The 16,026-nt window shown below is 51.9% G+C and overlaps 1 protein-coding gene across 6 annotated transcripts in view; it reads right to left on the reverse strand.

Annotated features, from left to right (window-relative positions):
* Positions 1 to 16,026, reverse strand: part of LOC110532700 (serine/threonine-protein kinase receptor R3) — a 46,010-nt gene that overhangs the window by 26,067 nt on the left and 3,917 nt on the right. For 2 of the 6 annotated variants that reach the window (XM_036988720.1, XM_036988719.1), the window contains exons 2-8: positions 9,542 to 9,613; positions 7,923 to 7,952; positions 7,508 to 7,744; positions 6,013 to 6,212; positions 5,716 to 5,815; positions 5,008 to 5,154; positions 4,476 to 4,751 (exon numbers count right to left, since the gene is read on the reverse strand). In XM_036988720.1, coding sequence (XP_036844615.1) covers positions 4,476 to 4,751; positions 5,008 to 5,154; positions 5,716 to 5,815; positions 6,013 to 6,212; positions 7,508 to 7,744; positions 7,923 to 7,952; positions 9,542 to 9,611 — 1,060 coding nt within the window. In that variant the 5' untranslated portion in view covers positions 9,612 to 9,613. The remainder of the gene's footprint in view (positions 1 to 4,475; positions 4,752 to 5,007; positions 5,155 to 5,715; positions 5,816 to 6,012; positions 6,213 to 7,507; positions 7,745 to 7,922; positions 7,953 to 9,541; positions 9,614 to 16,026) is intronic. The other 4 variants (XM_036988723.1, XM_036988722.1, XM_036988721.1 and 1 more) reach the window with 3 other exon arrangements.

Raw genomic sequence — 16,026 nt, forward strand, 5'->3', positions numbered from 1 at the left:
GCCCTCTCTCCTTCAGCCCTCTCTCCTCTAGCCCTCTCTCCTCTAGCCCTCGCTCCATCAGCCCTCTCTCCTTCAGCCCTCTCCCCTTCAGCCCTCTCTCCTCTAGCCCTCTATCTTTCAGCCCTCTTTCCTCTAGCCCTCTCTCCTCTAGCCCTCTCTCCTTCAGCCCTCTCTATTCTAGCCATCTCTCCTTCAGCCCTCTCTCCTCTAGCCCTCTCTCCTTCAGCCCTCTCTCCTCTAGCCCTCTCTCCTCTAGCCCTCGCTCCATCAGCCCTCTCTCCTTCAGCCCTCTCCCCTTCAGCCCTCTCTCCTCTAGCCCTCTATCTTTCAGCCCTCTTTCCTCTAGCCCTCTCTCCTCTAGCCCTCTCTCCTTCAGCCCTCTCTCCTCTATCCCTCTCTCCTTCAGCCCTCTCTATTCTAGCCCACTCTCCTTCAGCCCTCTCTCCTTCAGCCCTCTCTCCTCTAGCCCTCTCTCCTTTAGCCCTCTCTCCTTCAGCCCTCTCTATTCTAGCCCTCTCTCCTTCAGCCCTCTCTCCTCTAGCCCTCGCTCCTTCAGCCCTCTCTCCTCTATCCCTCTCTCCTTCAGCCCTCTCTCCTCTATCCCTCTCTCCTTCAGCCCTCTCTCCTCTATCTCTCTCTCTTTCAGCCCTCTCTCCTCTCTCTTTCAGCCCTCTCTCCTCTATCCCTCTCTCCTCTATCCCTCTCTCCTTCAGCCCTCTCTCCTCTATCCCTCTCTCCTCTAGCCCTCTCTCCTCTAGCCCTCTCTCCTTCAGCCCTCTCTCCTTCAGCCCTCTATCCTCTATCCCACTCTCCTCTATCCCTCTCTCCTTCAGCCCTCTCTCCTCTATCCCTCTCTCCTTCAGCCCTCTCTCCTCTATCCCTCTCTCCTCTAGCCCTCTCTCCTCTACCCCTCTCTCCTTCAGCCCTCTCTCCTCTATCTCTCTCTCCTCTATCCCTCTCTCCTTCAGCCCTCTCTCCTCTATCCCTCTCTCCTTCAGCCCTCTCTCCTCTATCCCTCTCTCCTCTAGCCCTCTCTCCTTCAGCCCTCTCTCCTCTAGCCATCCCTCCTCTAGCCCTCTCTCCTTCAGCCCTCTCTCCTCTAGCCCTCTCTCCTTCAGCCCTCTCTATTCTAGCCCTCTCTCCTTCAGCCCTCTCTCCTCTAGCCCTCTCTCCTCTAGCCCTCTCTCCTTCAGCCCTCTCTCCTCTAGCCCTCTCTCCTCTAGCCATCTCTCCTTCAGCCCTCTCTCCTCTAGCCCTCTCTCCTTCAGCCCTCTCTCCTCTAGCCCTCTCTCCTCTAGCCCTCGCTCCATCAGCCCTCTCTCCTTCAGCCCTCTCCCCTTCAGCCCTCTCTCCTCTAGCCCTCTATCTTTCAGCCCTCTTTCCTCTAGCCCTCTCTCCTCTAGCCCTCTCTCCTCTAGCCCTCTCTCCTTCAGCCCTCTCTATTCTAGCCATCTCTCCTTCAGCCCTCTCTCCTCTAGCCCTCTCTCCTCTAGCCCTCTCTCCTCTAGACCTCGCTCCATCAGCCCTCTCTCCTTCAGCCCTCTCCCCTTCAGCCCTCTCTCCTCTAGCCCTCTATCTTTCAGCCCTCTTTCCTCTAGCCCTCTCTCCTCTAGCCCTCTCTCCTCTAGCCCTCTCTCCTTCAGCCCTCTCTCCTCTATCCCTCTCTCCTTCAGCCCTCTCTATTCTAGCCCACTCTCCTTCAGCTCTCTCTCCTTCAGCCCTTTCTCCTCTAGCCCTCTCTCCTTTAGCCCTCTCTCCTTCAGCCCTCTCTATTCTAGCCCTCTCTACTTCAGCCCTCTCTCCTCTAGCCATCTCTCCTCTAGCCCTCTCTCCTTCAGCCCTCTCTCCTCTAGCCATCTCCCCTCTAGCCCTCTCTCCTTCAGCCCTCTCTCCTCTAGCCCTCTCTCCTTCAGCCCTCTCTATTCTAGCCCTCTCTCCTTCAGCCCTCTCTCCTCTAGCCCTCTCTCCTCTAGCCCTCTCTCCTTCAGCCCTCTCTCCTCTAGCCCTCTCTCCTCTAGCCATCTCTCCTTCAGCCCTCTCTCCTCTAGCCCTCTCTCCTTCAGCCCTCTCCTCTAGCCCTCTCTCCTCTAGCCCTCGCTCCATCAGCCCTCTCTCCTTCAGCCCTCTCCCCTTCAGCCCTCTCTCCTCTAGCCCTCTCTCCTTCAGCTCTCTGTCCTCTAGCCCTCTCTCCTCTAGCCCTCTCCATTTCAGCCCTCTATCATCTATCCTTCAGCCCTCTCTCCTCTAGCCCTCTCTCCTTCAGCCCTCTCCCCTCTAGTCCTCTCTCCTTCAGCCCTCTCTCCTCTAGCCATCTCTCCTCTAGCCCTCTCCCCTTCAGCCCTCTCTCCTTCAGCCCTCTATCCTCTAGCCCTCTCTCCTCTAGCCCTCTCTCCTCTAGCCCTCTCTCCATCAGCCCTCTCTCCTTCAGCCCTCTCTCCTCTAGCCCTCTCTCCTTCAGCCCTCTATCCTCTATCCTTCAGCCCTCTCTCCTCTATCCCTCTCTCCTTCAGCCATCTCTCCTCTACCCCTCTCACCTCTATCCCTCTCTCCTTCAGCCCTCTCTCCTCTATCCCTCTCTCCTCTATCACTCTCTCCTTCAGCCCTCTCTATTATATCCCTCTCTCCTCTAGCCCTCTCTCCAGCCCTCTCTCCTTCAGCCCTCTCTCCTCTAGCCCACTCCTCTATCCCTCTCTCCTTCAGCCCTCTCTCCTCTAGCCATCTCTCCTCTAGCCCTCTCTCCTCTAGCCCTCTCTCCTCTAGCCCTCTCTCCTTCAGCCCTCTCTCCTCTAGCCCTCTCTCCTCTAGCCATCTCTCCTTCAGCCCTCTCTCCTCTAGCCCTCTCTCCTTCAGCCCTCTCTATTCTAGCCCTCTCTCCTTCAGCCCTCTCTCCTTCAGTCCTCTCTCCTTCAGCCCTCTCTATTCTAGCCATCTCTCCTTCAGCCCTCTCTCCTCTAGCCCTCTCTCCTTCAGCCCTCTCTATTCTAGCCCACTCTCCTTCAGCCCTCTCTCCTTCAGCCCTCTCTCCTCTAGCCATCTCTCCTCTAGCCCTCTCTCCTTCAGCCCTCTCTCCTCTAGCCATCCCTCCTCTAGCCCTCTCTCCTTCAGCCCTCTCTCCTCTAGCCCTCTCTCCTTCAGCCCTCTCTATTCTAGCCCTCTCTCCTTCAGCCCTCTCTCCTCTAGCCCTCTCTCCTCTAGCCCTCTCTCCTTCAGCCCTCTCTCCTCTAGCCCTCTCTCCTCTAGCCATCTCTCCTTCAGCCCTCTCTCCTCTAGCCCTCTCTCCTTCAGCCCTCTCTCCTCTAGCCCTCTCTCCTCTAGCCCTCGCTCCATCAGCCCTCTCTCCTTCAGCCCTCTCCCCTTCAGCCCTCTCTCCTCTAGCCCTCTATCTTTCAGCCCTCTTTCCTCTAGCCCTCTCTCCTCTAGCCCTCTCTCCTCTAGCCCTCTCTCCTTCAGCCCTCTCTATTCTAGCCATCTCTCCTTCAGCCCTCTCTCCTCTAGCCCTCTCTCCTTCAGCCCTCTCTCCTCTAGCCCTCTCTCCTCTAGCCCTCGCTCCATCAGCCCTCTCTCCTTCAGCCCTCTCCCCTTCAGCCCTCTCTCCTCTAGCCCTCTATCTTTCAGCCCTCTTTCCTCTAGCCCTCTCTCCTCTAGCCCTCTCTCCTTCAGCCCTCTCTCCTCTATCCCTCTCTCCTTCAGCCCTCTCTATTCTAGCCCACTCTCCTTCAGCCCTCTCTCCTTCAGCCCTCTCTCCTCTAGCCCTCTCTCCTTTAGCCCTCTCTCCTTCAGCCCTCTCTATTCTAGCCCTCTCTCCTTCAGCCCTCTCTCCTCTAGCCCTCGCTCCTTCAGCCCTCTCTCCTCTATCCCTCTCTCCTTCAGCCCTCTCTCCTCTATCCCTCTCTCCTTCAGCCCTCTCTCCTCTATCTCTCTCTCTTTCAGCCCTCTCTCCTCTCTCCTTCAGCCCTCTCTCCTCTATCCCTCTCTCCTCTATCCCTCTCTCCTTCAGCCCTCTCTCCTCTATCCCTCTCTCCTCTAGCCCTCTCTCCTCTAGCCCTCTCTCCTTCAGCCCTCTCTCCTTCAGCCCTCTATCCTCTATCCCACTCTCCTCTATCCCTCTCTCCTTCAGCCCTCTCTCCTCTATCCCTCTCTCCTTCAGCCCTCTCTCCTCTATCCCTCTCTCCTCTAGCCCTCTCTCCTCTACCCCTCTCTCCTTCAGCCCTCTCTCCTCTATCTCTCTCTCCTCTATCCCTCTCTCCTTCAGCCCTCTCTCCTCTATCCCTCTCTCCTTCAGCCCTCTCTCCTCTATCCCTCTCTCCTCTAGCCCTCTCTCCTTCAGCCCTCTCTCCTCTAGCCTTCTCTCCTCTATCCCTCTCTCCTCTATCCCTCTCTCCTCTAGCCCTCTCTCCTTCAGCCCTCTCTCCTCTAGCCCTCTCTCCTCTAGCCCTCTCTCCCTCTCCTTTCCTCCCACCTCATCCTCCTCTCACCCAGGTCAGCGATGCAGCACTGTCCGTTCATCTTGACCAGGATGTTTCGGCTCTTCAGGTCTCGGTGGGCGATGGCGGGTTTTCCCTGGCAGCTGAGTATCTCTGTGTGAAGGTGGACCAGACCACAGGCTACAGACAGGCACATCCTTAGGCAGCCCTCTGGGTCCAGGCTGCTGTACTGGAGGAAGTCGTAGAGACTACCCAGCTGGTGGAAGTGGGTGATCAGCCACAGCTGAGTAGTGGAGTTCTGAGACGTCATGTCAGATGCTATGAAGCCTGGGGGGAGAGAAGACAGAAGGTATTGTGTTCGTCAGACCAGGCCAGACCAGGTCAGGCCAGGCCAGACCAGACCAGACCAGGCCAGGCCAGACCAGGCCAGGCCAGGCCAGGCCAGGCAAGACCAGGCCAGGCAAGCTAAATCAAGTGTACCAGAAGTCATTGAAAGGAAACAAACACTATTTTGATTCCAGGGGAATTGGTAGAAATGTAGGAATTGTTCTAAAAGTGAACTAACAGGATTACGCTGACTCACCCAGGATGTTGTCATGTCTGAGCTGTACAGTGTTGTAAATCTCTGTCTCCCTGAACCAAGACTGCTCATCCCTGGAGGAGAAGATCTTCACGGCAACACTCTCTCCCATCCAGGTGCCTCTCCACACCTCTCCATACCTGCCCTTACCTGGGTAGAGAGAGGGACAGAGGAACAGGCACACAGCAGAGATGGAGTGGGTTGGTATAACGATGTCATCACACTAGTAAGACTGGAAATGAACCCAAAGGGTACATGAACTCCATAACATATTGGTACATGAACTCCATAACATACTGGCACATGAACTCCATAACATACTGGTACATTAACTCCATAACATACTGGTACATGAACTCCATAACATATTGGTACATGAACTCCATAACATACTGGTACATGAACTCCATAACATATTGGTACATGAACTCCATAACATATTGGTACATGAACTCCATAACATATTGGTACATGAACTCCATAACATATTGGTACATGAACTCCATAACATATTGGTACATAAACTCCATAACATATTGGTACATAAACTCCATAACATATTGGTACATGAACTCCATAACATATTGGTACATAAACTCCATAACTTATTGGTACATGAACTCCATAACATACTGGTACATAAACTAGTGAGTTTGAGTAAGGCACTGAGAGACATAAAGGAGAGAGTGAGAATGAAGAAGAGTATTTTACCGATGCACTCGACCAGAGAGATCTGTCGTGCCATGGTCCTCTGTACCAGGTATGGCAGACCAGTCCCACTGCCTGAGGTACAGAACTCATCAAAGACATCCTGCAGACACAGAGAGTCACACACATCAAGGATCACAGTCCCCTGCCACTTGTTGTCATGTAGCAATTTCATAATATACTTTAAGTACCAATATTATTGCTAAAGGGGCAGTGATCTTGGTACTGATTCTGTGACATCTAAATGTCCTCTTGTGTATCAATACAATTCAATTAAATTTCATAAAATTCCATTCTTACCCCATAGGTGGGGTCTGCCCCACTGGGGACATTGAGCATGGTGACGTCATGGTCCTTGTTGTAGCCAAGCCTGTGGTGCTGTGATCTGGAGCAGAGCCACGACACCAGGCCACACACACACACAGCGAGGATCAGCAGCAGCAGCAGGGGGACAGCCACCAGAAGAATCACACCGTTCCCCTCCCTCGTAGGCTCAGCTGCTGGACAGTCGACGCACACAGGGTCATACAAGTGAAAGGGAATAGCAGAAAGACAAGATGATTTTGATATAAAAGCCCACCAACAGCCACCAGGCGGCATCAGAGGCCTGTATGACACTGACCTGTTAGGCAGACTCCCAGAGAGTTCTGTATGACACTGACCTGTTGGTCAGACTCCCAGAGAGTTCTGTATGACACTGCCCAGTTAGTCAGACTCCCAGAGAGTTCTGTATGACACTGCCCAGTTAGTCAGACTCCCAGAGAGTTCTGTATGACACTGCCCAGTTAGTCAGACTCCCAGAGAGTTCTGTATGACACTGCCCAGTTAGTCAGACTCCCAGAGAGTTCTGTATGACACTGCCCTGTTAGTCAGACTCCCAGAGAGTTCTGTATGACACTGCCCTGTTAGTCAGACTCCCTGAGGAGTTGTTCCATAATAGAACTACTGAAATATGAGCCTCAAGTTTGACTGCTGGTCTCATTTTCTGCCTGATAGTTAATGGATTGATTCAAGTCACTGACTGACGAGAGAATGCCATGGGTCTGAATCAGTCCCTGATTCTATAGGGGAAGTATGGACCTCATATGAGACCAGACATGCCATAGGGGTTCTACACTGTTGGAGAGGCTTCTAGAGTAGATGTAGGGTTCTGACCTGGGTCTGGTGGAGCGGAGCAGTTGACATTACAGAGAGGGGGTTCTAGACTAAACAACGTGTATCTCCAGTGTTCTGACCTGGGTCTGGTGGAGCGGAGCTGTTGACATTACAGAGAGGGGGTTCTAGACTAAACAACGTGTATCTCCAGTGTTCTGACCTGGGTCTGGTGGAGTGGAGCTGTTGACATTACAGAGAGGGGGTTCTAGACTAAAGAACATGTATCTCCAGTGTTCTGACCTGGGTCTGGTGGAGCGGAGCTGTTGACATTACAGAGAGGGGGTTCTAGACTAAACAACATGTATCTCCAGTGTTCTGACCTGGGTCTGGTGGAGCGGAGCTGTTGACATTACAGAGAGGGGGTTCTAGACTAAAGAACATGTATCTCCAGTGTTCTGACCTGGGTCTGGTGGAGCGGAGCTGTTGACATTACAGAGAGGGGGTTCTAGACTAAACAACATGTATCTCCAGTGTTCTGACCTGGGTCTGGTGGAGCGGAGCTGTTGACATTACAGAGAGGGGGTTCTAGACTAAACAACATGTATCTCCAGTGTTCTGACCTGGGTCTGGTGGAGCGGAGCTGTTGACATTACAGAGAGGGGGTTCTAGACTAAACAACATGTATCTCCAGTGTTCTGACCTGGGTCTGGTGGAGCGGAGCTGTTGACATTACAGAGGTTGTTGGAGCAGCAGAGGACATACAGTCCCAGGAAGTTGGTGGAACACTGTTCCTTGTAGTGGTCCTTATGGAAGCAGCCCCTCTCCTCTCTGCCATGCACCTTGGTGTAGAAGCAGTAGGCACCTCTACAGGTGCCGTTCCTACATGTCCCCTTGTTGTTCTCACATGTACACAGAAGGTTGGTGCTGTCGTCAGGGCCTGGGGGAGAGGGAACCATTGAGTGTGTGTGCTGTGTAAGTATGCAAAAAACACATGCTCGCACGCACACACGCACACACAAACGTGAACATAAAGGCACAGGACAGATTTATAATAAACAGTAACACAGCTCTATAGAGTAACTGTGGTTCACAATATTACACAGAAACAAATGTACCCTCTGATGATGACCCCACGGATGACTGATCTGAAAAATATAAAAGACAGTGGTGAGAGAAAGTCCAGGTTTGGTGGGCCTGAGACTGGGCCTGAGCCTGGGCCTGAGACTGGGCCTGAGCCTGGGCCTGGGACTGGGCCTGAGCCTGGGCCTGAGACTGGGCCTGAGCCTGAGGATGGAGCTGGGCCTGGGGCTGGGCCTGAGGCTGGGCCTGAGACTGGGCCTGAGACTGGGCCTGAGCCTGAGGATGGAGCTGGGCCTGAGACTGGGCCTGAGACTGGGCCTGAGGATGGAACTGGGCCTGGGGCTGGGCCTGGGGCTGGGCCTGATGGAGCTGAGCCTGGGGCTGGGCCTGAGGATGGAGCTGGGCCTGGGGCTGTGCCTGAGGATGGAGCTGAGCCTGGGGCTGGGCCTGAGGATGGAGCTGGGCCTGGGCCTGAGACTGGGCCTGAGGATGGAGCTGGGCCTGGGGCTGGGCCTGAGGATGGACCTGAGGATGGAGCTGGGCTTGGGGCTGGGCCTGAGGCTGGGCCTGAGGATGGACCTGGGCCTGGGACTGGGCCTGAGACTGGGCCTGAGGATGGAACTGGGCCTGGGGCTGGGCCTGGGGCTGGGCCTGATGGAGCTGAGCCTGGGGCTGGGCCTGAGGATGGAGCTGGGCCTGGGGCTGGGCCTGAGGATGGAGGTTCTCTCTCTATCCCTGAGGGGGGTTTCCCTCTCTCTCTCCCTGAGGGGAGTATCTCTCTCGCTCCCTAACAGGGGTATCTCTCTCTCCCTGAGGGGGGTATCTCTCTCTCCCTGGGGGGGGTGTCTCTCTCTCTCTCCCTGAGGGGCGTTTCTCTCTCTCTCCCTGAGGGGGTTTCACTCTCTCTCACTGAGGGGATTTCTCTCTCTCTCTCTCTCACTGAGGGGGTTTCTCTCTCTCTCCCTGAGGGGGGTTTCTCTCTCTCTCCCTGAGAGGCGTTTCTCTCTCTCTCCCTGAAGGGGGTGTCTCTCTCTCTCTCCCTGAGGGGCGTTTCTCTCTCTCTCCCTGAGGGGGTTTCACTCTCTCTCACTGAGGGGATTTCTCTCTCTCTCCCTGAAGGGGGTTTCTCTCTCCCCCTGAGGGGGGTTTCTCTCTCTCTCCCTGAGGGGGGGTTCTCTCTCTCTCCCTGAGAGGGTTTCTCTCTCTCTCACTGAGGGGGTTTCTCTCTCTCCCTGAAGGGGGTTTCTCGCTCCCCTGAGGGGGGTTTCTCTCTCCCCTGAGGGGGGTTTCTCTCTCTCTCCCTGAGGGGGGTTTCTCTCTCTCCCTGAGAGGGGTTTCTCTCTCCCTGAGGCCAACAGGTCAGGGGTCTCAGCAGCATCACTCGTACATGGACAAAGCAGGAACACCCACACTTCCTTGTCTCTGTTGTTTCACTACAGTACGAAAAGAGCACTTCTCATCTACATTACACACACATCTGCACCCAGCTGATTCCCCAGAAGCAGCAACACACTCACTTACACTCAGATACACAAACAAAAGGACAGACACAAATACACAAAGATTTAAAAAAACACACAAACACACTTGTGATTATGTAAGCTAGCACACCAAAAGATACAAACACACACACACATCACCTTTGTTGAATTACCTGCATGAGCGGTGGAGGTCCACAGGCACATCCCAGATAGCAGCACTGTGAGCATGGCAGCACCCCCCATCTCTGTCAGACAGACAAGACAGCAATTAGAGCTGCAGTGATTATGCTTCGTTTAAGGCTTTTAGAGACTCAAAGAAAGAATCTTGGATCACACAGTTCTCTCTCACATGCAGTTTCATAAGCTCCTACTCAGCTTCACAATTAACGTCAACTTCTAGGTTTCCTCTCATTTCCCCTCTCTCTCGCTCTCTCTATATCTATTCTCTCTCTCTCTCTCTTAGCTCGTATCAATCAGTCCTCCCACTCTCTCTGTCTGAGTGTGACAGCCAGGCCTGGCTGCGGTGGCTGAGCTGGGTGGGCATGTCTGCCAGAAAGAACACCAGATGGAACCAGATGCAGCCAGATCCATGCAGCTCTAGCCCAGCAAACAGTCAACTTTCCTACAACCTTCCAATGGAGTCCCCGGTTTGGTTTCCAGCTAACGTTATGACAACATTGGCCCCAGCTGGTGGTCGGAGTCATACAGCCCCAGTCAGTCAGTCCCCAATCTGTCAGCAGAGGAAGTTGTGAGGTCAAAAACAATAACAGAGCGAGTGCCAGGCGCAGGGTCCAGTCAGTCTGCCTGCTCTGTAATTACAGTAGGTGATGGGAGAGGAGGCTTTGTGTGTGTCCAGCCCCTGTGTGTGTGTGTGTGTGTGTGTGTGTGTGTGTGTGTGTGTGTGTGTGTGTGTGTGTGTGTGTGTGTGTGTGTGTGTGTGTGTGTGTGTGTGTGTGTGTCTGTAGCTGCCCTGGCCCAGACTCAGGCTTGTCAGTTACAATGCTTACTCCCATTGAGAGGCCACACCCTGGCCGGCCCGCCACAGAGGGAGACTCAGGTCGGCTCATCGTGTGTGTGTTGGGGGGGGGGGGGTGCTCATTGTTCAGGTCTGCACTTCTGTGGGTCACACAAGCTAGAGAGGCTAGAGGCTGGAGAATGGGTTTCTTTGGCCTGTCATGTCTGGAGGAAACATGGCACCATCCCTACGGTGAAGCATGGTGGTGGCATCATGCTGTGGGGATGTTTTTCAGTGGCAGGGAATGGGAGACTGGTCAGAATTGAGGCAAAGATGAATGGAGCAAAGTACAGAGAGATCATTGATGAAAACCTGCTCCAGGTTCACCTTCCAACAGGACAACGACTCTAAGCACACAGCCAAGACAACGCAGGAGTAGCTTCGGGGCAAGTATCTGAATGTCCTTGAGTGGCCCAGCCAGAGCCCGGACTTGAACCTGATCGAACATCTCTGGAGAGACCTGAAAATAGCTGTGCTGCGATGCTCCCCATCCAACCTGACAGAGCTTGAGAGGATCTGCAGAGAAGAATGGGAGAAACTCCCAAAATACAGATGTGCCAGGCTTGTAGCATCGTACCCGAAGAAGACTCAAGACTGTAATCGCTGCCCAAGGTGCTTCAACAAAGTACTGAGTAAAAGGTCTGAATATTTATGTGAACGTGATATTTCATTTTTTATTTTTTTTGTAATGCATTTACAAAAATGTCTAAAAACCTGTTTTTGCTTTGTCATTATGGGTTATTGTGTGTATGTAGATTGATGAGGAAAAAATAGAATGTAATACATTTTGTAATAAGGCTGTAATATAACAAAATGTGGAAAAAGTCAAGGGGTTTGACTATTCTGGACTCTGACATTGCTTGTTCTGATATTTCTTAATTTAAATTTGTGGGATTTGTGTGTATCGTTTTGTATTGCTAGGTATTACTAGAAACACAAGAATTTCGCTGCACCTGCGATACCATCTGCAAATATGTGTACGCAACCAATAAATGATTTGATTTGATCTGCGGGGCTCCAGCTCAACTCAAGCACCTCATATAATACAAATCCAGTAATGTCAATTCTAGAAAACCAAGGAGTTCCGGTTTGGCATTGAGGTACAAGGCCACAAAGGGTTCTGAGTCCCACAGCCCTACCACAATACGTCTCCAAGCCAATCCGTGGTGCATTATTACACACTGACTAGCAGAGAGTTTGTTAGCATTTCCTGTACGATGCATCCCTTGAGAAAAGCCCAGCAGCTGAAACTTCAGGGCTACCTTATATTTAACTGAATTGTAATTGTTATGTTTTGGGGACATGCATGCACCCCATTCTTCACTGTATCATGCAGCATCTGACATGTCAGCTGTGTTTTAATCTGAGGGCCTTTAGGAAGACAACCATTGTGTAAACACAGCTCCACCCATTGAATTGGCCTATTCTCTATGGAGGCGCACTAACCACACTGTCTCTGATTCCTTCTCTAGTTCAGATCTCCCTTCTCCACCGCAGAATAAATGTCCCCACTTGTCTGAATTGTCCTTATTTTACTCTCCTTGTGAGGACTCTAGTCCCCACAAGGATAGTACAACCAAACACACAGATACACACACACATACTTCCTCTCTCTCTGTGTCTTCTTGTTTGTCTCCACTCTGTTCACAACACCACGGTCTTTACTCAGACCTGTGTGAAAACACAGCCCTTGTCATCTTTTCACTCTCATCTGAAAAGCATCTCAGTCCCATCTCACAATCCATTTTACATAGATGTTGTGGTGGGGGAAGAAAAGTCCCCTCTGGATTACATAGATGTTGTGGTGGTGGGGGAAGGAAAGTCCTTTCTGGATTACACAGATGTTGTGGTGGTGGGAGAAGGAAAGTCCCCTCTGGATTACATAGATGTTGTGGTGGTGGGAGAAGGAAAGTCCCCTCTGGATTACATAGTTGTTGTGGTGGTGGGGAGGAGAGTCCCCTCTGGATTACATAGATGTTGTGGTGGTGGGGAGGAAAGTCCCCTCTGGATTACATAGATGTTGTGGTAGTGGGGGAAGGAAAGTCCCCTCTGGATTACATAGATGTTGTGGTAGTGGGGGAAGGAAAGTCCCCTCTGGATTACATAGTTGTTGTGGTGGTGGGAGAAGGAAAGTCCCCTCTGGATTACATAGATGTTGTGGTGGTGGGGGAAGGAAAGTCCCCTCTGGATTACATAGATGTTGTGGTGGTGGGAGAAGGAAAGTCCCCTTTGGATTACATAACTGTTGTGGTCGTGGGAAGGAAAGTCCCCTCTGGATTACATAGTTGTTATGGTGGTGGGGAGGAAAGTCCCCTCTGGATGACATAGATGTTGTGGTGGTGGGGGAAGGAAAGTCCCCTCTGGATTACATAGTTGTTGTGGTGGTGGGGAGGAAAGTCCCCTCTGGATTACATAGATGTTGTGGTGGTGGGGAGGAAAGTCCCCTCTGGATTACATTGATGTTGTGGTGGTGGGGAGGAAAGTCCCCTCTGGATTACATAGTTGTTGTGGTGGTGGGGGAAGGAAAGTCTCCTCTGGATTACATAGTTGTTGTGGTGGTGGGGAGGAAAGTCCCCTCTGGATTACATAGTTGTTGTGGTGGTGGGGGAAGGAAAGTCCCCTCTGAAATACATAGATGTTGTGGTGGGGGAAGGAAAGTCCCCTCTGGAATACATAGATGTTGTGGTGGGGGAAGGAAAGTCCCCTCTGGATTACATAATTGTTGTGGTGGTGGGGAGGAAAGTCCCCTCTATATTACATAGATGTTGTGGTGGGGGAAGCAAAGTCCCCTCTGGATTACATAGATGTTGTGGTGGTGGGGGAAGGAAAGTCCCCTCTGGAATACATAGATGTTGTGGTGGTGGGGAGGAAAGTCCTGCGATACCATCTGCAAATATGTGTACGCAACCAATAAATGATTTGATTTGATCTGCGGGGCTCCAGCTCAACTCAAGCACCTCATATAATACAAATCCAGTAATGTCAATTCTAGAAAACCAAGGAGTTCCGGTTTGGCATTGAGGTACAAGGCCACAAAGGGTTCTGAGTCCCACAGCCCTACCACAATACGTCTCCAAGCCAATCCGTGGTGCATTATTACACACTGACTAGCAGAGAGTTTGTTAGCATTTCCTGTACGATGCATCCCTTGAGAAAAGCCCAGCAGCTGAAACTTCAGGGCTACCTTATATTTAACTGAATTGTAATTGTTATGTTTTGGGGACATGCATGCACCCCATTCTTCACTGTATCATGCAGCATCTGACATGTCAGCTGTGTTTTAATCTGAGGGCCTTTAGGAAGAATGGAAGGAAAAGGAAAGGAAAGTCTCCTCTGGATTACATAGTTGTTGTGGTGGTGGGGAGGAAAGTCCCCTCTGGATTACATAGTTGTTGTGGTGGTGGGGGAAGGAAAGTCCCCTCTGAAATACATAGATGTTGTGGTGGGGGAAGGAAAGTCCCCTCTGGAATACATAGATGTTGTGGTGGGGGAAGGAAAGTCCCCTCTGGATTACATAATTGTTGTGGTGGTGGGGAGGAAAGTCCCCTCTATATTACATAGATGTTGTGGTGGGGGAAGCAAAGTCCCCTCTGGATTACATAGATGTTGTGGTGGTGGGGGAAGGAAAGTCCCCTCTGGAATACATAGATGTTGTGGTGGTGGGGAGGAAAGTCCCCTCTGGATTACATAGATGTTGTGGTGGGGGAAGGAAAGTCCCCTCTGGATTACATAGATGTTGTGGTGGTGGGGAGGAAAGTCCCCTCTGGATTACATAGATGTTGTGGTGGTGGGGAGGAAAGTCCCCTCTGGATTACATAGTTGTTGTGGTGGTGGGGAGGAAAGTCCCCTCTGGATTACATAGTTGTTGTGGTGGTGGGGGAAGGAAAGTCTCCTCTGGATTACATAGTTGTTGTGGTGGTGGGGAGGAAAGTCCCCTCTGGATTACATAGATGTTGTGGTGGTGGGGAGGAAAGTCCCCTCTGGATTACATAGATGTTGTGGTGGTGGGGAGGAAAGTCCCCTCTGGATTACATAGATGTTGTGGTGGTGGGGAGGAAAGTCCCCTCTGGATTACATAGATGTTGTGGTGGTGGGGAGGAAAGTCCCCTCTGGATTACATTGATGTTGTGGTGGTGGGGAGGAAAGTCCCCTCTGGATTACATAGTTGTTGTGGTGGTGGGGGAAGGAAAGTCTCCTCTGGATTACATAGTTGTTGTGGTGGTGGGGAGGAAAGTCCCCTCTGGATTACATAGTTGTTGTGGTGGTGGGGGAAGGAAAGTCCCCTGTGGAATACATAGATGTTGTGGTGGGGGAAGGAAAGTCCCCTCTGGAATACATAGATGTTGTGGTGGGGGAAGGAAAGTCCACTCTGGATTACATAATTGTTGTGGTGGTGGGGAGGAAAGTCCCCTCTATATTACATAGATGTTGTGGTGGGGGAAGGAAAGTCCCCTCTGGATTACATAGATGTTGTGGTGGTGGGGAGGAAAGTCCCCTCTGGATTACATAGATGTTGTGGTGGGGGAAGGAAAGTCCCCTCTGGATTACATAGATGTTGTGGTGGTGGGGGGAGGAAAGTCCCCTCTGGATTACATAGTTGTTGTGGTGGTGGGGAGGAAAGTCCCCTCTGGATTACATAGTTGTTGTGGTGGTGGGGGAAGGAAAGTCTCCTCTGGATTACATAGTTGTTGTGGTGGTGGGGAGGAAAGTCCCCTCTGGATTACATAGATGTTGTGGTGGTGGGGAGGAAAGTCCCCTCTGGATTACATAGATGTTGTGGTGGTGGGGAGGAAAGTCCCCTCTGGATTACATAGATGTTGTGGTGGTGGGGAGGAAAGTCCCCTCTGGATTACATAGATGTTGTGGTGGTGGGGAGGAAAGTCCCCTCTGGATTACATTGATGTTGTGGTGGTGGGGAGGAAAGTCCCCTCTGGATTACATAGTTGTTGTGGTGGTGGGGGAAGGAAAGTCTCCTCTGGATTACATAGTTGTTGTGGTGGTGGGGAGGAAAGTCCCCTCTGGATTACATAGTTGTTGTGGTGGTGGGGGAAGGAAAGTCCCCTGTGGAATACATAGATGTTGTGGTGGGGGAAGGAAAGTCCCCTCTGGAATACATAGATGTTGTGGTGGGGGAAGGAAAGTCCACTCTGGATTACATAATTGTTGTGGTGGTGGGGAGGAAAGTCCCCTCTATATTACATAGATGTTGTGGTGGGGGAAGGAAAGTCCCCTCTGGATTACATAGATGTTGTGGTGGTGGGGAGGAAAGTCCCCTCTGGATTACATAGATGTTGTGGTGGGGGAAGGAAAGTCCCCTCTGGATTACATAGATGTTGTGGTGGTGGGGGGAGGAAAGTCCCCTCTGGATTACATAGATGTTGTGGTGGTGGGGAAGGAAAGTCCCCTCTGGATTACATAGATGTTGTGGTGGTGGGGAAGGAAAGTCCCCTCTGGATTACATAGATGTTGTGGTGGTGAGGAGGAAAGTCCCCTCTGGATTACATAGATGTTGTGGTGGTGGGGGGAGGAAAGTCCCCTCTGGATTACATAGATGTTGTGGTGGTGGGGAAGGAAAGTCCCCTCTGGATTACATAGATGTTGTGGTGGTGGGGAGGAAAGTCCACTCTGGATTACATAATTGTT

This window comes from Oncorhynchus mykiss, chromosome 9, assembly GCF_013265735.2.
Source record: "Oncorhynchus mykiss isolate Arlee chromosome 9, USDA_OmykA_1.1, whole genome shotgun sequence".
In the NCBI taxonomy this organism is placed as follows: domain Eukaryota; kingdom Metazoa; phylum Chordata; class Actinopteri; order Salmoniformes; family Salmonidae; genus Oncorhynchus; species Oncorhynchus mykiss.